The 21,666-nt window shown below is 39.9% G+C and overlaps 1 protein-coding gene across 3 annotated transcripts in view; it reads left to right on the plus strand.

Annotated features, from left to right (window-relative positions):
• The first annotated feature begins 1,612 nt into the window (after positions 1–1,612).
• VCL (vinculin) overlaps positions 1,613–21,666 on the plus strand; it is a 54,374-nt gene continuing 34,320 nt past the window's right edge. For all 3 annotated transcript variants that reach the window (XM_065746497.1, XM_065746499.1, XM_065746500.1), the window contains exons 1-2: positions 1,613–1,864; positions 18,892–18,962. In XM_065746497.1, coding sequence (XP_065602569.1) covers positions 1,697–1,864; positions 18,892–18,962 — 239 coding nt within the window. In that variant the 5' untranslated portion in view covers positions 1,613–1,696. The remainder of the gene's footprint in view (positions 1,865–18,891; positions 18,963–21,666) is intronic.

Raw genomic sequence — 21,666 nt, forward strand, 5'->3', positions numbered from 1 at the left:
GCTTTCATCTCATTTTGAATCAAGGCACGTAACATTCACCTCCTTGCGTAGTCTCATCATAGCTTTGTAAGAATAAATAAAGAAATGCAGGTAAGACCACGTCCATGACATTTCTAAGTTCAGTAAAATCCATTTTGTCAGTATTTATTCATTAGTCATCGAAGATTAAAAAATACTACGGCCTTAAAGTCAATGAAGATTTTTGTATGTAGAACAGTCTGCTGACACTGAGTTTTTTGCAGGAATGGGTTTAACTGGACTCATCTGAGCTCTTACAAAATTGCAATGCAAATGGAGAGAATGTCTTCAAAGCTAATCTTTTCAGTCTAACCCTTTTATCACATTTTGGATGCTACTCACCCCTATACTGTTTCTGATAGACATCCCTCCTTAACAATATTGAAATGTCAAGTGTGTGGAGATTTTGCATGCTTTTTAATCCCAATGGAAATCCACCTTTGCACGTGTAACACCATATTTGAAGTAGTAAAAACAAACAAAAAATCATACATATCTACCCTGAGTTTAAAACATAGAAAATACTGTGATTGAATGTATTTATCATTTTACTAGGAACTCGAGAATTAATGAAACCATATAAAGTGGAGAAGAAACCACACAGGACCAACGTAGTTAGCGTATAATTACAGATGCAGTGCAAAAGGTAAATAATGTTTAAAAAAAAACAAAAAAAAAAACAGCCTTCACCATAAAACTGCTGCAAAGCTGTGATTCGTATGATGTCAATGCAACATAATTCTGAAAAGAAAAAAATATTGTGAAGAAGGTACTTGAGAAAAAGTGCTACGTGTATTACTGTCAATTGCATGTAATTTTGCTGAAACGTGGCTTAAAAATATGAAGTAACAGTGAGAGGAGGCAGGGAATGCCAGTGATGTACCTGCAGTGCAGTCACACGTTACAGACAACTGAAACCGACTTTCTTTAGTCAACACGTGCAAGTGTCACACCGAAGCAAGAGGTCTGCGCACTCACACGACGTGGGATTAAAAGCACGCCGTGACGCGCCCTTCCTCCTTTTTCTAATGCCTAGCTGCTGCTGCTGCAAAGCACACGTGGACCACAACTTCTCCTCAGCGCTGCGGAAGCGGTTTGGGACCGCGCCCGGCGCGCGCCGCTCCCCACACCCGGGCACAGGAATCCCACCCCCCCGCCGCTATCCCAGCTCCGCGGCTTTAATCGTCTCCTTATATGGACAGCAGAATGTCTGACGTCACCGCAGCGCTGGGAAACCAGCGACCGCGCAGCGCAGCTTGGGGGCGGAGGGGCGGGAAGCGCTGGAATTCTGACGGACGCGGCCTCGCGCCACTGGGAGCGGCGGCCGAGCGCGGTCATTGGGCGAGGGCGGCAGCGGGGGCGGGGAGCCGCGAGGGGGGGGTGGTTGTAGCGCCTGAAAAGCCGCCGCCTGGCTGAGGAGGGGCGCCAGTGCAGGGTGGTGCCGCCGGGGGGAGGTAGGGAGGATCGCGGGTTCGAGTCCCGCTTGTGCTGCTCGGTGCCGCCGTACCCCGCCGAGGGGTGAGGAGTTGGGGGCGCCGTTGTTTTTTCATTTCTTTCCAGTTTTTCCCTCTCGGCAGAGGTCGCGGCTTTCCCCTGCGGGGCGCCGGCCCGCGGCGACAGAGTTTGCTAGGACTTTGCACGGACTTCGGGCCCCGGCCCCCCCCGCCCCGCCGCCGCCATGCCCGTGTTTCACACGCGCACCATCGAGAGCATCTTGGAGCCCGTGGCCCAGCAGATCTCCCACCTGGTCATCATGCACGAGGAGGGAGAGGTGGACGGCAAAGCCATTCCGGACCTCACCGGCCCCGTGTCGGCCGTGCAGGCCGCTGTCAGCAACCTGGTGCGGGTGAGTAGGGCCGGCCCGGCCCCGCTTCTCCACGTGGGGCGGCGCTGCGCTGCGCCGGGAGCGGGGATGGCGCGGGGCCTGCGGGGCTGGGGCGGCTCCGCTCCCCGATAACTGCGGCACCGCGCTGCAGCGCCGCGACTGCTGCTGCTCGCACCGCCCGCTGAAGCGCCTCGCAGATGGGACGGGGGGTGAATGGCCTCGAGTTGTGCCGGGGGAGTTCAGACCGGATATTAGGAAAAACTTCGCAGAAAGGCTTAATTAGCGTAAACTTAGTTCGTGTAGTTCTCTCCTGGAAAGGAAAAAATAAAAGTAAGGTTGTGGCAGTGAAATATGCGGACGGAGGCCGGCTGTCTGTGCTCAGCGCTGAGCGGAGCAGCCCGGAGCTGTGGCCAGAGGGTGAAGCTGGGAGCTGCTGCTGCTTGCTCCGTTCTCTACCGCTTCCAGTGATAGCTGCTCTGCTTGTGGGAAGCGACGGTGGTTCAAAATCAAGCAGAATCTCTGGGATTATCGAGGACAGCAATATGTAGCATATCTTCTCAAGTTACAAGCATTTGCATTCTGGAGGCTTTAGTCTGAAAAGCACACGACTAATGTGTTTGAAATGTTTTCTGTTAATACTTCTGTGACTTTATACATCAGAAGAGTAGCAAACTGTTGCAAAGCAAGGGTGTCTTGTTTGATATGAAGAGCAGTGGAGCACTGTATTTCTCTGTTGCTTTAACAGTTAGTAATAGTTGCACTTCTTTTAGGTTTGTTTATAGATTCTCTGGATTCATTTTGAAACATAACGAAGTTCATGCTTACAATGAATCCTGTAAAAATCTCAAATTGTTCATAGGAAACATTATTTGTTAACAAAAAAGTTTTAAGTTGGACGATACTACTTGCATATGGTTAAAATACTGCATCACCGTTAACTGATATTTTCATTAATGCATGCAAATCATGAGGCTTGTGGGGATAAGGAGCTGTCAAGATGAGCAATGCAAGTGATGTGTTCATTAGATTTCAGCCTGCAGTACTTCCAGTGCAGTATTAGCTCTCTACTTCGAGGTTCTGCAGTGCAACTATTGCTTCTGGTCCCATGACTCTGTGACTTTCTATGGAGTGTGCTCCAGAACTTTTGTGCTGCTTTAGCTGAGGCTCCTGAGTTCTGATGAAAAGTGGTCTGCCTGCAGCAGTGACCTGCTGTAGTAGATGCACTGTTTGTATGGGTGTTCAGCCATGTTTTTCCTTGAAAGGAAGGCTTCACATGTAACTTTGCTTCTGAACTTAGCCTGTCTCAATGAATTGTATGATTTTGTTTATTTTTCTTATGTCTCACCACAAGGAAGCTTAATCTCATAAAATAGAACTTATTTCAGAAATCCAGAAATAGAATTAGTTTCTTTCTGCTAATGCTAGATCATCTTTCATTTGGGGCCATTGTTTCAGAAGCCTCTGATTTTCTTTCCTTGCCTGCCTGCTAAATAAGAGGAAAGTCTGTTGAGTACAATTAGTGTGTTAATTCACAAAAAGCCAGTGGATGTGTAATCTGAAGTGGTGGTTAAAAGAAAGATGTCCTGGTTTGGTAGAATGTGGCTTTGAGTACATTAAGAAAAACACAAAAGTAAAGTTCTTTTTCCTATCCAAAGCTGTGCTTCCAGTGCTTCATTCCTAAGTGTAGAGATAATCTGTGACACTACAGTTCCACAGAAGCAGAAATATTTATTCAGTCAGTTGTCATGCTGACTAATGGCTAGTTTTCTAGTGGCTTCACAGGAGACATCAAAGAAGAAATGGCTAGTACAACCAAGATGGTAACATGGCTGGCAGCTTTCTTTGTTCTTTGCTGTCTGCTCAGGCTCATTCACATAGTGTGAGTATCAAAGATAATACAGGATGGTAAACGCTGACCAGCAGAGGTTACAGTTTATCAGTGAAAACGTGTCTCACACAGCAACACCATTTTCCAGCTCACCAGCCTTACTACATACAGTACAGAATCCGCAGTTTTGAAGGTGCAAAACTGAATCACTGTGATATACTGTATCAGTAAGCAACTGCTGGTAGCAGTGCTTGAAGAGCTGAGATTCTCACTTGTGTGAGGCCTGGGAGATGTGCTGCCCTGAAAAATGGGCTAAGAAATAAGATGATGCCTTCTTTGAAGAAGGAGCTGCATGCACTAACTTTGTTTTGTTGATATTCTTGAGGTACAGATAGTACAATGTACTGTATCCAGGTTGGAGTGGAATTTGATAGATCCTCTGTAATATGCTAAATCAGTTTTTTCTTTTAACTGGAGTTCTTAATGTTTTTATTGGCTGGTATTTGGAGTGGATGTGTGTCTCTTAGGGAAGGATTGGGGTTTGGCTTAGTATTTCTTGTAGCTAAAGATGTACCACAAAAATGACAGGATTGTTTGGAGAAAAAAAATTAGTCAGGCTCAGTAGGCAGGGAATAATTTTGAGCTTGCCAAATATACTTAAAGTTTTGTGGGCAGTAAAATGAAATCTTGAGTGATCAAGCTTCATGTGAAGGAAATTAACCTTATGGTACTTCAGTGTTTTTCTAATTTCTTCTGTAAAACATGAATCAAATTTATCTGTTTCTAGAAGGAACTTTTGTCAAAGATGACTAATGGCAATGTAGTAAACTTGAATCTTTCTTACACTGTCTAAATAACTTCCCAATTTTGTGGAGGGAAAAAATGACTGCTTTCCAATAATGATTTAACAATTCTATCTTCAGAGTAATGTTATAATACCACAAAACAGGGGAAGCATGTTCTACTCTACCATTTTAAGCTCTGTTTTCTTACTGCCTTGCACAGATTCTGATTTTCTGCTGCTAAAGGTATAGACTACACTTGTCACTTGTCTCTGGTGTTTCAGACTGAGCTGCTTCACAGTAGAGCCCTTGCTGCTGTGCCAAACTTCAGTGGTCTCGTAGATGAAGCAGCTGAGTTTGTAAGATGGGGAACAATTTCTGTGCATGTTAGGGTAATGGAGGTGAATGTGTGAGGAGGCTTAAGTACACACAACTTAAGTGCAGGAGTGGTATCAGTAGCTCAAGAAGGAGTTGGCTTTACAGAAGCAGAGCTGTCTTACTAGGTCAGTAATCCAAGATTTGACTTGCTTTACTTGAGACCAAATGTCTGACTGTTAACCAGTGTTGCTGTCTTTCACACTGAGTGAGTTCAGTACATCTGAGAAAAGTGGCACTGACATGAAATGGTCATAATTAAAGATTTATCAGGAATTTGTGTTCACAAATGAAGTGTCTGAGATGGTTTGGAACAGAGACCTATTTGGAAAGGTCAGCATTTCCCCTTTATTGATGTTGCAGCTTGTATGTTTTGTCCATCCTGTTGTGTGCTGTTCTTTTCTATTTTGAGTAACATATTGTGTAACATTTGCATGCATTCAATTTCTATTATATTAACTTTGGAGTAAAATTGTTTTACTGTCTGTTGAGCAGTTAAGGATTGCATTACTTAAAAATATATTCTTTATGCTTTGGGTCTTTATTCATTTACTGAGATTTGGAAGCTTATAATACTGCAATACTACTGATATCTTTCTGCATCAACAACGGGTACCATGTCAGGTCAGTCATGAGTAAGAGTTTCTTAGATAGAAAGGGATAGAAAGGAGAAAACAGTAAGGTATTTTTTGTTAAAGGTCTGCAGTAACTTTTTTTGTTGTTTTTCCTTCCCCACACCCTGCCAATTTTATTGTATTCCTATTGTATTGTCTTCATACTGAAAAAAATGAGTTGTTAGTGCAGCTCATCTGAACTATACTGAGTCCAAACTTATTGCCAAAGTTGGTAAGAATACTACAAGAATCCTGAAGATCTCAGGAGGGAATAAATCTTTTCATTGCGTATTTCTGTTGTATGTACATGTACAGGAGGCCTGTGATTACTTTTGGGTGTTACTTTTTTAAATGCATATAATATGTAGCTGCTCATGTTTGAAGAAGAGCCATTCCATTTTGGTGTACCTGCAGTTTCTTTAGGACTTAGTTTTCTCTAGATGGTGGTAACAGTGGCTGTATGTTCTGAGTGTATGAAACCAGTGAGGGTCTGTCCGTGGGGGTGGGCTAAGGGAAAAGAGCCTTGAATTAGAAATGAAGCAACTTGGAAATAATAGAAGTGCTTTGTAACTTCTTCCTTGCTTTTATCTGTGAGGAATCATCTTTATGTAAGCGATAAATCCGTTTCTAATTTGAATGGAAAAATCTTTCTTTTATGTATTTGGAGACTTAATTTATACCAGTCTCTTTCTTCAGTTCTAAAAGGAATCTTCTGTTTCTTTAAATGTGCATGGAGATAGTGAATGCCTTCATTAGTAATTACATGCAGCTTACTCTTGGACATAAAAACTGAGGGTATTATTCAGCAGTGGATAGATAAAGTGGTTGGTTGGACTAAAAAGTTCCGTATGCCAACAACACGATGTACACCTCTCCTGGAATACACTCAGGAAGACTCAGTGCTTGCTTTTTACTGCGTGTGTTTCAGCAGTGAGAGTAGTGGTTAAATCCAGGAATCAAGGCTCAGGGATTTCTTCTTGTTCCTATCTTCCTGCAACTTCTGTTACATTTCTTCTTTGTGCTCTGGAAGGAGAGGATGTTTCTTTTCCTCATGATTCTGTCAGCCTGCAGGCATGAATTCCTCTGCAGTTTTCATAAAAAGAATGAACCCAATAAAACATAGTTCAGTATGTTTTACACAGAACAGAAGTGTGTAGCTTCAGAAACTCGGGAGGGTAATTTTCATGTCTTTCACCTTCCCAGTATAGCTGTAATCTGGACTGATGAAACGAATATTCAAGAGGACTGTGCAGAGAAAAAACAAGTAGTAGTTTTAAAGAGGTGTTAAGCAAACATGCCATATAACTGCTAGCCATGGTAAGTGCCTGAGAAAGCATTTGCAACAACCACCATTGCACTAGGTTGTTTCTTTGGTTCCACATCTGCTAGAACTCTTAACAACAAATGACACTTCTGCTGATTACTTTTACAAAGGACTGAGTGGACTGGTTTGACACTGGGTACTGCTTAAATTTAGCAGTAACCTCACCTAGAATTAAGACTTAACTTTTAAACCCCCATTTCAGTATTGTACAGCTTGAATGGCTTGTTCCAAAGCTTGTTTGTCCACTTTTTTTTTGAGTCTTTCTGACATTGTATTTGAGGTGAAAAGTTAGAAAAACAAACTACTGCTGTTAGTAATATCACTTTTCTGCTGCTATTTCTCCCCCTATAAAAGCAAGTCAGACTGGCAAATGAGGCTATGAAACTTTGAACATAGCTCTAGGAGGTTGGATTTTTCCTTCTGTGGCAAATTCTGTTCCTTGATTTTCTCAGTTGCATGTGAGAAATGCTGCTTCTTGGTGCAGAGCCTGCCTCTGCAGACATGGCTTTTAATTCTAGCAAAATGTTAACATTGCTGGCATTAATGTTTGAACGTAACAGTAGGGATTCATACTAGATAGCCCTGACCCTAACAAATCTATATAGTAAAATATGCACTAAATTAATTGCATATAGTCAGAGTATGTGTTACAGCAGTTTCATTGCGTAATTTCTTGCTTTATCTTCATTCAGCAAGAGAGAACTGAAGTCTAAGTTAAGAGTTTGTGTAGATGAATGGAAATGCAACACAAAGGGGTGGATGTTACAGATATCTGCGTGTCAGCAGACATTGTAAGATGACTAGGTGCATAGAGAATGGAAATGATCAAGTAAAGGGTGGATTTTCATTTCAGTTAAAAAATGTTTCACTAGTAAGCTCAAATATTGGGAAAATTCTTCATGTGTAATATTTGGAAATAGGTCCAGTTTTTCCCTGTAGTAAGTTAAGAACGTAGTACATTAAGAATGTGAGGAGACTGAATAGAGAGTCAGTCCATGGGGTAAAACTTGGCTTTATTTGCTTTGCCTAATTAGTCAAGTCTGCTGAGGTATGACTTGTGCTTGGTTATATCCTGAGACCAGAAGGTTTTCTGTGGAAACGTTGAACAACTCACTTGGAAAGAAAACTTTTCTTAAATAAACAATATACTGGTGCTTCATAATAATTACTTTTGAGTAATGATCCATGAATAACAATACTGGCTGGTGAAAGGAAAAAATGAAGGAGCAGGAGGGGGAAAACCACTGTAAATCCCCAAACTTTAGATTGCAGGAATTGTCAGCTTGTATTGATTGTTTGGTGATGCTCCTTGTAGCTCTCTTCAGTGAGAGAGGATGTTAGAGCATTTTCCCAGTACCATTACTTTGTAGATAGGGTGGGAAACTGGTGATTATGTCAGGGTTCTCAAAAAAGGAATAGAAGACAGAAATGAACAATACTGTAGAAAACTTGTATGCTTTGTTATTGGCTTAGAATCCCTATGAAGAACCCTGTATTAATAAAATGACATTTTCTATCAGTGGTTACGCCCACATTGGAGTTGATGTAACCTGATCACTTGATGCTCAAGACACGTTTCCCTTGCTCTGAAGTCTCAGGGATCTTGGACTGCTGAAGGTAAAACTTTTTTAGTAAAAGTTGAGGTGAAGATGACATTGAGTATTTAACTTTCTTGGTTTTGTCACCACCTGTTCAGCAGTGGGCCCATATTTTCCTGGGTCTGCATCTTGCTGCTGTTGTATGTACAGAAGTGTTTCTGTTGTTATTGCTGCCCATTGTGTTCCTCACAAAATTCAAATCTATGTGGATATAATGGCAAAGGGACTTGAACAAACGAGATGTTAGAAAAGGGAAGAAAATGAACGCTCACTCATCTCCAAGGATTGAGGCTCACAGGGAAAGAACTCCAAAAGGAGGGTTCTTCAAGAGATCCTTCTTCAGCGACATTGAGCCCTTAAATGAGGTCTAAGAAGGGTGGATGTTTCCTAACTCTTCCTGGTTCCCAAAACATCAGACTCAGTGCAGTGCCTTCTTTCTTCGACTCCTTGGTCTGTATCCATCTGCTAATGAGATGTGGTGTTTAAAGCTTGGTGTATGTGGTTGAAAGTGTACAGTGATTTTTTTCATTAGTGCTTGTATTATATCAGTTATGATGATAGAAGAACCATATTTTTAGTCGTTTAATGGGTGCTCTGAAAGTACCAGACTGCATTTTCATTATTACTTCCTGTGTAGAAATAGTCAAGTATAACACTACTAAGTTTAACTGAGTCATTTAGGAATAGAGTCTTTGCATGTACAGCAGGTGATGGGCATGTAGAAAAAACATGAAAGTTCTTATTTCTGTAACCCCAAATTGCTGGGGACCACTTTGGCCTGTACTAGGTAAATATGGGTGTTGCCCTAAGTTACTGTGTAATGGCAAACAGTAACAAGTTCTCTTCCATCTTTTAGGTACTTATGTATTTCTTCCTGCAATTTTCATTGAGTAGTTCTTCTGTAATGTAAGGAGCAGGTGCACAGAGATGGTAAACTTTTTGAAGGCTAAGCCAGGAAGTCCACACAAGCTTTCTTGACTAATTCTAATCTCAAGCCACTTTCTGAACATTAGCTCTTAAGTGGCAGAGAAGTCTGAAGACTCCTTCTGTCAAGGGCTACTGTCAGAAGCTGTCATATGGAACATTAGTTGTTCTAGTAGTATTACTTCCTCTACTTCATGGCTTTTCTGCTTCAGAAAGAGAATGTGTATTGCAACCCAATTTGAGGAGGGAGGCATTAATAGGACTTCATTCTTATATGGGTTTTTGCTTGTGTAGTTATTTCTTCAGATGTAGAAACTGAGACTTGAACCAGACTGGCTCTTAGTATGTGTGACAGCCAGATATCTTGTAGGGTTTGTCAGAAGTTGCTGGATTGATGTTGTTCCTGATGACTACAGTTGTAGTTGTTTTGAACAATTGGACTGCTTATGTAGGAGCAAAATGTTTGCTTATATTCAATGAATGATTAACCTGTTAATGAGATATAATAGTATGTAATTGAATGAAACAGTTATTGCTAAGTTTTAAGTATATACAAGCTGGAATTTCAAACCTCCCTATTAAAACTTCATGGATGTCTTGTCACATGCAATGTTTCTCTGGAGTTATTTAAATTTACTTAACGTAGTTGTTAATATTTAAGTGTATGAGGTGCTGAATATTTATCTGCAATGTAATCAGTATAAAAATGCTACTTTAAGTATCAATTAGAGGTTACTGGAAAGATGACTCACTGGTGCTGTTTTTCATGGGGTATCAACTTGCTTTTAAATTTTAAACCCATTTTCTGTAAATTTCTTCCAAGTTTTCCATTTCAGACATTCAATATGCAAGGATGGATTTAAATATCCTACAGCTGAGTCTGCAGTGATTTTTTTTTTTCCTTTTCCTAATAGAAAGGATACAAAACACACTTGGGGATAATTTTTAGTATCAAGTATAAAGACTTTAACTTCTGTATAACTTATGAAGCTCTTGATGAGAGGACAAGTTAGTAAGCATAAATTAGTAAAATGTAACACTCATGCTGAATAATGGTTAAACAAATGCAGTTTCTCTCAAACTTCACCACAGAATAGCAGTGAAAAGGTCTGGTTTTATTTAGTGTGCCATGACTAAAATGACAAAAAAGAGTTATGAAGTAATTGCTAAACCACCTAGTTGGCTATAGCAGCTTAAGTACTACTTAACTCTTGGTTGTACTTAATTAAAAATAGAGGGTTTTTTCTTCCTCTCTCAAAAAAAAAAACCAAAAACAAGGGGTAAAGTTGGGAGCATCAGTGAATTTGTCTGGTTTCAACTTGACTTGACTTTCTCTGAAAAGGTAATTTCAGGCAGTATAGCACTTCATTTACTTCTGTTAAGTTAATACTGGAGAAAATCTGCATTCCTGAACTCCCTGAGCTGACTGCACTGGCACTTGGGCTGTTAGCCCAGCCCGCCCCCCATGCAGTACAGGAAGGAATGTATTCCTCTGATCTCATTGCTTTCTTCCTCTGCCCCCAGCTTGGTGGAGATTTTTGCAACACTAAACTATAGAATATTGTTTCATCTCTCAATTGCAAGCTCACTTGTAACCCTGCTATTATTTTTAAAGCAGGTTTGTACTGTTCTTGAGTCCTGTATCCCTGAAACAGTTCAGTAATTTGTTTGAAGAGCTATAGCTTAGCCATTGCTGTGAAAGACTCTTGGATAGCTCTCTGCAAGAGGAAGAGGCATAAAACTCTTCCCTGCATTTGACTTTTACTTGAAAATATTGTTGATGCTGATTAATTAACCATGTTAGAGTATAGCATTGTAGGAAGTAAAACATGAGAGATTTTGGAAGCTTGAGGGATCCAGCTTTTACTTTCCAATTGTTTTTCAAGCTGGCCCCAAATCTTTTATTTACAGTGTTCTGCTTTCAGTGTGATGGTTGCTCAAAAGAGTTCTTTTTGAGGAAGTTGGTCTGAACTTAACCAACTGAACTGAAGAAAAGGACAATGTGTTGGAAAAGTAAGCTTCTAAAAAGACTTGAACAGGTGGTTACCACTTACTGCTTTAAGTGGTAGCAGTTATATGCTGTTGTGTGCTGTTGATGCTTTACAGTTTTCTTCTGTTGTTTTAAATACTTGATTGCTACCTTAGAGTTGTTTGCTCATCCTAATTTTTTTTCCATCTAATCCAGAAACAATGTCAGACCAGACATTCTTTTATCTGATTTTTTAAAAATAAACATTCACTTGACAGAAATAACTGATAAAAGATGCTTTGTTACAGTTTACAAATTATTTGTGTTGATTCCAACCGAAGTGGCTCATAATCTGCTGCTGTATTACTTGCAGAGCTGGTACAAATGATCAAAACCAACATGGAAAATAGTCACATAATATCAAGTATTTCACTTCTGTGAAGTTATAGTTTGGGCTGGTTTAGGGACTGTCTGTCTAGTTCTATGTCTTCTTATATTAGAAGTACATATTCTGTTCAAGAAGCATTTAGATGAGGTGCTAAGGGATTTGACTGAGTAGTTGGGTAGGGATAGTGATAGGAGGATGGTTGGACTAGATGATCTTGTAGGTCCTTTCCAACCTTATGAACCTATATTCTCTGGGATTGCTCTGCTCTACCTGGAAAGTACATTTCTTTCCCTTGATGTGATCTATAAACATTCTGTGGTGAGATTTTCTGGCTCTGTTGATGATAATAAGAGATTTCTTTATATGTTTGACTAAATGCATGCATCCTGTCCTCCCTGCCTTCCATGCATCTTAGTTACTTGGAGCGGCCAAATTCCTTGTCTGCGTGTTGGGATAATGTTTTGGCACTAGCGGGTTGTCAGAGAACATGCAAACGTACCAACAGCGTAATTGTATGTGGTGGTTGTTTCCTGTTAAGTTGGGCATCTGAATAAGGAGATGACTTAGCTCTATGGTATTGTAAGTTATCTTTTAGGACAGTGCTAATTAATCTATTTGTATTTCAGCAGTAGGATTTATAAGAGGTGCTATGAGACTTGCTGATGATTCACAGGTCTGGGTGTGTGAGAAAGAACTGGATGTGCTTTTCAAGTCTGTGCTGTTTGGTATGAGGAACCTTTCTTAGACTTCCTTCTAAGGTAAAAGTAGCTACTTCAGCTGTGAATGTTGTTTCTGGAGGACAATTAGTCTTATTCCTCCAGCTGAGTTCTGGATATGCCCAAAGGTCAGAGCTGACTATGTTATTAGGTTGAAGTGGAGTTCTAATTTGACTTAGACGAGTTTCTAATTTGGAAATGAGAATAATTCTGTGAAGTCTCACATTCTTTAGTTCAAGATATGCTTTTGTTTCCTTTATATGAAGTTATGTATCTTGGAACTAAATAAAGCATCCAAACTCTCAGCCCTGTTATCAGGACAGAGTTAGTAGACATTACTAGCATGACTAAAATGTTTTGGTACCTAAATTTTCAGTTTGCCATGTGGTTTTTGCTTCCTAGTTGTGTATTTCACTTGGACAGCAGAATTTCCTTTGCCTCAAGCCAGCTGAATTTGTCTTAATCTCCAGTGTAGACAGGTAGGTCAGCTTGCTGCTATTAGGGACCAGATGGCTGGAGTGTTCTAATTTACTTGACTTATTGCCAGAGGACTTTGAAACTATGTCTTGCTATGCTTGGAATGTAGTCTATGGGGTGATCATGAGAAAACTGGGGGCCAATATACTGCATCCATTTTGACTAGGTGTCAAGGTGGATGGACTGTGATTCAGCAGTCTTTGCTTTTGTCTAGCTTTAAGGGAATAAAAGTGGTCCTCCTGACTGCACAGCTGTGTGCACTGTTTGGGCATGAACTAGAAGCCAGAAGAGAGGGAACTGTATATTTCTTTAGACTTTTATTTCAACCTTTTATTGGACTGGCCTGTTCTACTATAGGTAAGAAAAACAACTTGCTTGTCAATGGTTTGCGGGACGGTTTGACCTGGTACTGTTACAATTGAGGCAGGGGACCCATGGGCCCACACCCCAGGGAAGGGGGAAAGGGAAAACTAAAAGGAGAAGGGAGGTGGGCCTAGGAACAAAACAGCGGCAACGATCTGAGGAGGAAAGCTAATTTACTAAATAGATATCAGAAAGCAAAATAACACAATATAATATCTTTCTCTCTGAGTGGAAACATGTAAAAATAAAAAGCATCACACAGTCCTCTGGGGAATGTAGTTCTTCTCTTCTGAGATAGGTACACCCAGAACTATTGATCATCCATGCAGCTAGAGCATTAACTCCTTAACTCCCAATGTGCTACATGATATGATGTAGAACATCAGTAATATAACAAAAATCATAAAACCATGACATTACTTTATATTGTTTTAAGAAGCTTTATCTAATTGTAAGTGATGCATTAATCCAGTTTTAAAAGTGAGAAGAATAGTGGTGAAGAAATTGAGAACTTTTCTCCAATGCTTTTGAAAGGGCCTTTGAAAGAAGAATATACTTTTTTTTTAGATACAATAATGTTTTACATATTCTAATTAAAACTCACTTTTTTCAGTCTACTGGAAGAGAAAGATGAGATTCAGGAGTTACCTGTATCTTCTTCATTTAAAAATAACTTTTCAAGATTGCTTCTCTCGTCTGCTGACTGCTTGCAGGAAGTCATACCTTTACTGGAAGCTGTGAATGTTATCTGGTCATAATTGTTGAAAGATTTGTGGAGTTTGGATAGGACCAACAAATATAATGACGTGGCCTGAAGTTGCTGGAGTTAATTGGCTAAGTGTAACGCTTTGCTGTTATGCCAATATGCATACAGTTCTGTTCTGCTAGCAGTTAACCACATTTATGATGGTAGCTAGGGGGTCAGGACATAAAACTCACTTGAGCAGCTGAATTAAAAAGATCATAGTGAAATAGCATGGAATAACTATTGGATCTGCTCAATCCTGTAAATAAAAACAAGAATCCAGATTGCAATCAAAATACCATGGGTATTTGGAGAAAAGGTATTTGGAAGCAAGGAGAAAAATAGACTAGTCAACCCTATTTCAAAATTAAGATGTTATAACTCATCTTAGCAGGATTTCAGATACAGATCTTCAGTGTAGAAACTGTTTTCCTTGTGTAATTATACCAAATATTTTGGTTTATTTTTTTTTTCAGGGCAGATAATTCAAGAAACAGGGAAGCTGTAGAGAAATTTGTGAAGATGCATTGATTTAGAACTAATTTCTGATGTGGGGTATAACAGTTCAAGAGTTACTGTGCTTCCTGGAGGTTTGCAATACATGAAAGGATACATAACATGTCAGTCATCTAGGTGTTATTTCTTTTTAATGTGAGATGTCTTGTGATGAAGTTCCCTATACTACGTACAGAGTAGATGACTTTGTTTGATGAGCACTCTCAATTTGTAAATAAGTTCTGCTGTAGCTTATTCCTTGGGAGAAACCTCAGGCTTTGTTAGTGTTAGAGCCAGGGCTGTATGTGGTCACCAAATTTTGACACAGGACTATTCTTGGTCTCCTGGATAAAATGGAGCTTTTGGAACACTGCAGAAGCTATTTTTTTCTTACTTTTTAACTGGGTAAAAAAAAATTGTAAGATCTTTGTCTACATTTGCTGAGTCCTTGTTAATGTCAGTAGGGATATTCAGAAGAATACTTGTTTTTTGTGCTCCTCTGTACCAGAAACGGTAAGCCATGGCCTGAAGCAGTGATTTGAGCACCTGCTGGGAGGGCAGGGCCAACACAGGGAGCTCAGGTGCATGCAGTGCAGCTGAGTGACCAGAAGGGGTGGAACCAGGATCCATCCCTTCCCAGACCTCATTTCAGGGTTGGCAGTGGAGGTGAGGCATCTCCTGCTGGAGATCCCTGTGTACCTGAGGCCTTTTGAAGGTAAGCAGCTGCTGTTCCTTCATTTCTGCAGCTGTTGCATTTGGGCTCATTCTCGTTTACTGTGGCTGCAGACTTTGCCATTCTGCTATTATCTTGGCACTTTCCATCCCATTGTAGCATTACACCTTCTTCCCCTGAAAAAGCCTACAAGCCCCACTACACTGAAAAAGAAGCACCACCACCAAAATCCAAACAGTCAACTTTGGGCTCCCATGTTCAATGTGCTGTAAGTGGTTGGTTCTATTTCTGGGAAAAGTGAGAGAACTAAGATGCAATGAGGTGTGTGCTGTGGTTTGATCAAACTCCTCAAGAGTTACAGAAGCTGAAACTATTTCCCCTTCTTGCTGAAAGGCTTTTCTTATCTATATCCAGCAGGCTGTGAGGATAGAAAAGGGACCTTTTGCAGTCTGTTTGTCTTTTTTTTTTCTTCCCAGTAGAAGTGGATATGACAAAACTGAACCTGATCAGGCAGTTTTTGTCTTGCTTTGCCATGGAGAAAAAACCCCACAGCAAGAAACTGGAAACACATTGGCTATGAGTGGAAAATAGGAGTGTAAAATCTGCAAATAATGTTGAAATCTGTAAGCTGCAGGAACTCTGTCTTGTATTGGTCCTTCTAGCTGGAAGCCCTTTTCTAGCCTAGAGGCCTTTTCAGTGGCCAGATATGCCCACTGCTGAGTGTGTCCTGTTTCTGTAAAATTTCTAGTCTTTCAGTCTGATGTTCACTGTTGTTAAGTAGCAGGGAAGTGGCTCGTTCTTTCTTTATTTTGATTCAAGCCAAGTGCTTCTAGTCAAGTCACCACCTCCAGCGAAGAGGAGGGAGGTGAATATGAATGTTTTGAAGTAGGAACAATGAAACTGTATTGATAACCTTTGCTTGAAAACTTCCCTTCCTCTCTGTAACTCTGGGCTGATTGAAATCTTAAAGAAGTGTAGGTCTGGTTACTGTGTTAACTGGTGAAGAGATACTTTGGTGCAGTGGGTAGAAGTCAATTAATTATTGTTAATAAGCAGTAATATTAATTTCATGGAAACTGTTCCTTCCCAATTAGGGAAAGATTATTGTAGGCATTATGCATATCTGAAACAAGTTAGTCTTTTTTTCTACTTTTATCCAATTTGATAGGAATAAAATCAAGGTTCCTATGGTAACTGTTCACTACTTAGCATGTAGCTCTTCAAGCCTGCCTACCTGAAATAGGGAATGCATAGATATTACCTTCTAATAATAACCCCCTCCCAGTTCCTTTGGCATTGGAGTATTGATAAGGTGGAGGGAATCACTATCTTGTGTGAAAATTGCTTGGTCCATATAAAATTCATTCTGAAGAAATGGTTTCCTGTTAAAACAAGGAACAACTTCGTAAATTCTACAGAAACACTTAGCCAGAAAGCTAAAAGGGAAAAGACACAAGTATTTTGGGGGCTGTGTCTTTTTACAAATATGGCTTCAAGTTTTCAGAATTTATCTATTAAATGGTATGTGCTGTGTGTTATTTACTTGTATCTACACCTTGGTTACAAATGTGAAGAAAAACTTAGAAGTTAATGTGAAGTTATGTAAATATGAAGTACTTTCAACTGAGTCACAGGGTTGTTTTTTTTTTTTTGCTTAAACAGCCTTTGTAACTGAGTCCTTGTGGGAACTATCCCACATTTTTTCTTGTCTGTGATTTGTAGTGCTAAGGGTTCAACAGGAGTGAGTCTTTTCTGCTTTTGTGATGAATTGGATGAGAAATGGGCTGATTTCAGGGGTAAAGGCAGTTTCTGTTTGAGAAGTTCTGAGGTCAAAGCTCCCACAAAAATTTGAAATGGAAATAGGTTCATCTTGTACGTTACTTCAGTTGGAACACTAAGGATTCTAGCTCGGCATGGCAAAGAATGCCCATGTATAGACCATGTGTGTATATGTATTATAAAATGTTAGTGTATCTATAACTAGTGGGCAATGAACTTAAGTCTGTCTTAAGAGGCTCTTCAGACTGAATGAAGAAATATTTTTGTATAGTCTAGTAAAACCAGCAATGATTTACATGAACTGTACTGTAATTTAAACAGAAGTTGTCTTTTAAGTTGCTCATGTCTGTCTGTTCAGTAACGTATAGCAAGCTGAATGAATGAATTCTTATAAAGCCCTTCTTCCCTTAGTTGCAAATACATTTTCATGCATTCTTTAACAAGTATATATCCTCCAGAAATATTTTATTCAAAGGAATTGGACCGTATGCAGGTTTGGACAGATGAAAAAAGAAATTCTAAGGCAGTGAAATTTCACCTAATGGCTTTTGGAAATAAAGTATTACTGCTGGTTTCCAGTTTGTAACCACCTTCTGTGTCTACACAGGGTGGCCCTGTAGTTCGGGCTTTATGCAGATTGTTCCTTTTCACTGTAGTCTTTGTCATGCATGTGCACGTGGGAAATAAAAAATAAAGTGCAATGGAGATAACTGAAACAAAACTGAGGTACTGTCTCTGGGTCGTGTAACCCTGCCCCAAGAAACAGAGCATGAGATGCATCTGTAACTGTGCTTTCGAGGCACTACTGTGAAGTTTAGGAGTCGTGGTAGTGCTGCAGTATTGTGTGCTAGCACAAAGAGTGGCTGTTACTGGGCTACAGTGAGCACAGAGATGTAAAACCATTGTAAAACTGAAGGCCGTTAATGTCCCGGCACTTTCCTTCTTTGCTTGGAAATAACTGCAGTGGTACTCACGAATGTAGCACTAGTTAATTTAAGAAATATTATTTGTAGGCTAGACTGACTTTGAGTTTGAACAAAATAGAGTATTAGGGCCAGTCTATGTCTGTAAAACTCCTCTGAAAGGGTGGCTAAAGAAGGGATGCAGCAGTTTTGGCAAGTGGATACATGTGCATCTAAGTGATGCTTCCAGAGAGCTGCACAGTGTTTGAATTGGCAAGTGCTATGGATGCTGGCATACTGCAACTTCTGTCAAAAAACCCAGCAAATCTTTAAAAAACAGCTGATGGAGGGCTTTTTAGTGCTATCTTGTCAAGCTTGAGCAGGCCTGGCAGCTCTTGACACACACTAGTGTCTCGGCTAAAGACCTTCTGCTTTGTGGTGCCTTTCTGAATGGCTTATTCAGCTGGAAAATACAGTGAACAAAGGAGCTGGAAATATTTTGTCAAGTTGGTGATCTCACAGTCTAGAGAGCCAGCTAGCAATTATAAAGACTTTCACTGTGTAACACAAGAGTTAGTATATAGAAAAGCCCGGATCTTATTCTATCACTTGATTAGCTTCTGTGCAATTATTTCTGTCTGGGGATGGTGTGGATGTGAAGTGTGTTCTCAGTAATTAACTAAGTGTTTCTAATAGAATGGGCAGGTTCAATAGCAAAGCAGGGTGATTTATTTTTTAACTTGGAACTTGGTTTCTGACTGGAGGGTTAAGAGGGAGTGAAACATGCAGAGATATTTTTTTTTAAGATTTCTTTCTTCCCCAACACAGCTAAATGCTGCAGGCTGTGTTGCTTCTATGGAGGATGGAGAGAGGGATGAGTGTCTTGTCAGTTAATTTAGCAGAGGTATTGGTAGGAGAGAAGATTGAGGCGGTGGGCTAACTTGATATCTAGTTTTGACAACACTATATACCATAGTAAGTAGTCTAACTGTCATGAAGTATAATTATTTTTTTGTTGCTGCTCTCATTGCTTTGTCTTCATCTAGGCTTTACACTGACACTCTCAATCTTAAGTATAACTTCTTTTTCCCTGCAGGTTGGAAAAGAGACTGTGCAGACAACAGAAGACCAGATCTTGAAAAGGGATATGCCACCAGCATTCATCAAGTAAACTCATTTTATTGTAAATCTGCTGTTTGTAGAGGAAACCTTTTCCATTGATGAGTCAGTGTTAATCCTGCTGTACAGATTAGAAAATACTCTTGTTGAAATATTTCTTTGGAGCCCGAGGCTGCCCTTTTTCTGGAATTACTTTTCTACCAACAATGACTTCTCCTGTTAGATTTTTCTGTCAATACCTATCCAGAGTATACCTTCCTTTACAAATAGGAGATTTCAGAGCAATAATTACTTAATTATATGCTGTTTATATTTTGCTTAACACCTTTCAGAGGTGATGTGGTATTTTCAAATGTTTTGTGTTAATGGAGTGGACAAGTGTGAAAGAGGCAGCAAATACAGAGTATTTGTCGAGGCATTGCTATGGCCTCAGATGCTTTCTAGGGGAATCTGGGGAACGAGGTCTATAAGTCAAATGTAACCTTGAAGCAAATGGTCTCTTCCGAGGATAGTGTTTAATAGATCCCAGAGTTAATATTCCTTCTGTGTGTGGAACTTGTACTTTTAAGACTTCTAAGATCTTCTGATCTTAGAAACACCACAAACAGGGAAAAGAATAATTGAAGTTACATGGTATAAGCTGATTTCTGACATTAGTTGCAAAGACTGAAGACTGTAAGAAAATGGGGTCTACACAGCTAAAAGTAAAAGATTTTTACATGAAAAGCTGAAGATGAAAAGTGACAGGGAAGATTATACAGTTAACTCTGGTAACAATGGGAGGTATCAGTGGGGCTTTAAAGATCTGTGCTTTTTAGCATGTTCACAAATGCCCTGTAAACTAGGACGAGGAGTGAGGTGAAACTTGCTGACAACCCAAAATTTAATGCAAGGAAGTGAGATTAATGGGTGAATGAAATTACAGCAGGAACATATTAGACTGATTTATTTGGTTTTTAAGCAAGGATGAAAATATTTTGGAGGGTCTGAAGCTATGCACGTGTGACAGAGCAGCAGCTCTAGCTTCTGAGATGAGCTTGAAGCTTTTGAGGCTTCAAACTGGACATAATGAGTAGTAGCAGCAAGGTTCTGGTGCTGTGATGTGTTGAGAGCATCTATATTGTGCTCAGGAGGGGTCAAAAACATAAGCCAAATGTTAGATTTATCAGCCAGGATTGAGAGACCTAATTGCCACTGTGTACTGCATCTTATGCCTTCAACACTGCATGAAGAAAGTGGAAATTTCTGGTTAGCTTTCTGTGTAAGAGCTGAATAGGTGCATTGCATTAGTTTAGTAGTTCATAAACCAACAGCAGGGAGAGCGTATTTATACAGGTCATGTACTTCTCTTTATATAATTTGGAGATTAACAGGCAAGTACTCAGAGAAATCCATTGTTGGATATCAAATAAGACAAACTTCAGGAAATCTGAGGAACTGGAAACAGTTGGAGGATGGGAGAGTGAGCAGAGAGAGATAATTGCTTGTCCTGTTCTTAACCTTCCAAAGACTTATTCTTGCAGCTACTTTTAGAGACAGGATACTTAGCTAAATGGGTTTTTGATACAGTCCACTGTGGTATTTATTGAGCTGAGTTCCTGGCATGTGGTCTCGTTTGGCTGGCTTGTTTTCAGATATGATTTTTACTTTATTTATTGGAAAGTATATGTAGTCGTGTATTGAAATGAGACTAAAATATTTCTTCTTGTTTCTTTGTGAGTTGTATATGAATGTGCAACTCTGGTCACTTTCTAGAATTTGTAGTAGTGCTTTTTCTATGATGAGTGAAGTTTTTAGTTAATTTGTGACTTCTTGTTCGCTGAAGTGAATAAGGGATTAAGGGAAAGATTTCTCAATTGCTATACTGTGACCAGTCTTTGATCAAAATGTATTAGATTGTGGAGCCTTGAATAGCTCAGTTACTGTAAAAAGGAGGTAGAAGTACTGCTGAGTACCTTGCCCAGAGTGAGGACATTCTCCAGCAATTCGTGACAGCTTAAACTGTAGCATTATACAAGAAGTGGGATATGAAACAATGCCAAGTAACGGAATGTACTGCATATCATACTTGATATCCTAAATGCAATAGCATGAATTAAGAATATTAATGGTGCTTAGGATTGGTAACCTGTTGCAATTGTTTTTTTTTTTTTTTGTTAATGTGGATTCATGTCAAATTGAGCTAGTGTCTGTTAACAGTTCCTTGCTAATGCTGGAGAAGGCTGTGTGTTGCAAGAGCAAGCAACAGTAGTGAGTGAGCTGCCAAGGGAATTCCACCTGTTTCTGTGTTAGAGTGCAGGACTTGGATGCACGAGGTGAAACAGATGAGGGTTGTTTTTCTTTTGAGGAGCAGTGTGTTTGTTTCTGAAGTGCTGGTTCAGAAACCCTCAGTCCTCTAAGAACTTGCCCTAGTGCTGATGGGATAAGGAGCAACTTGCATGCACTAGTGCTGTAGTTCCTATGCATGCTTTTACCATTCAAAATCAACACCAGACTGGAGGAAACCTGTCATGGATGATGAGGAAGATCTGTTTAGTCTTGTTAAAAATTTAGGTTTTGGCTTGCTTGAGACTGACACTGAAGGTTCATAATGAGTATGTGTGATGGTAATGTGTCAGGGTTTCTAGTAGGAGTGTGATTGCGCAGCAGAACTATTTGTTGGCTGCTGAGAAGCTGTCATGCATCCCTTTGCTTGCTGCTGACATAAACCATGCTGGAACTACTGACCTAGAGTTAAGAAATGCTGTTCTTT

Source organism: Cyrtonyx montezumae, unplaced genomic scaffold, assembly GCF_038088225.1.
Source record: "Cyrtonyx montezumae isolate F1298 unplaced genomic scaffold, pur_monq_1.0 scaffold_4, whole genome shotgun sequence".
Taxonomy (NCBI): domain Eukaryota; kingdom Metazoa; phylum Chordata; class Aves; order Galliformes; family Odontophoridae; genus Cyrtonyx; species Cyrtonyx montezumae.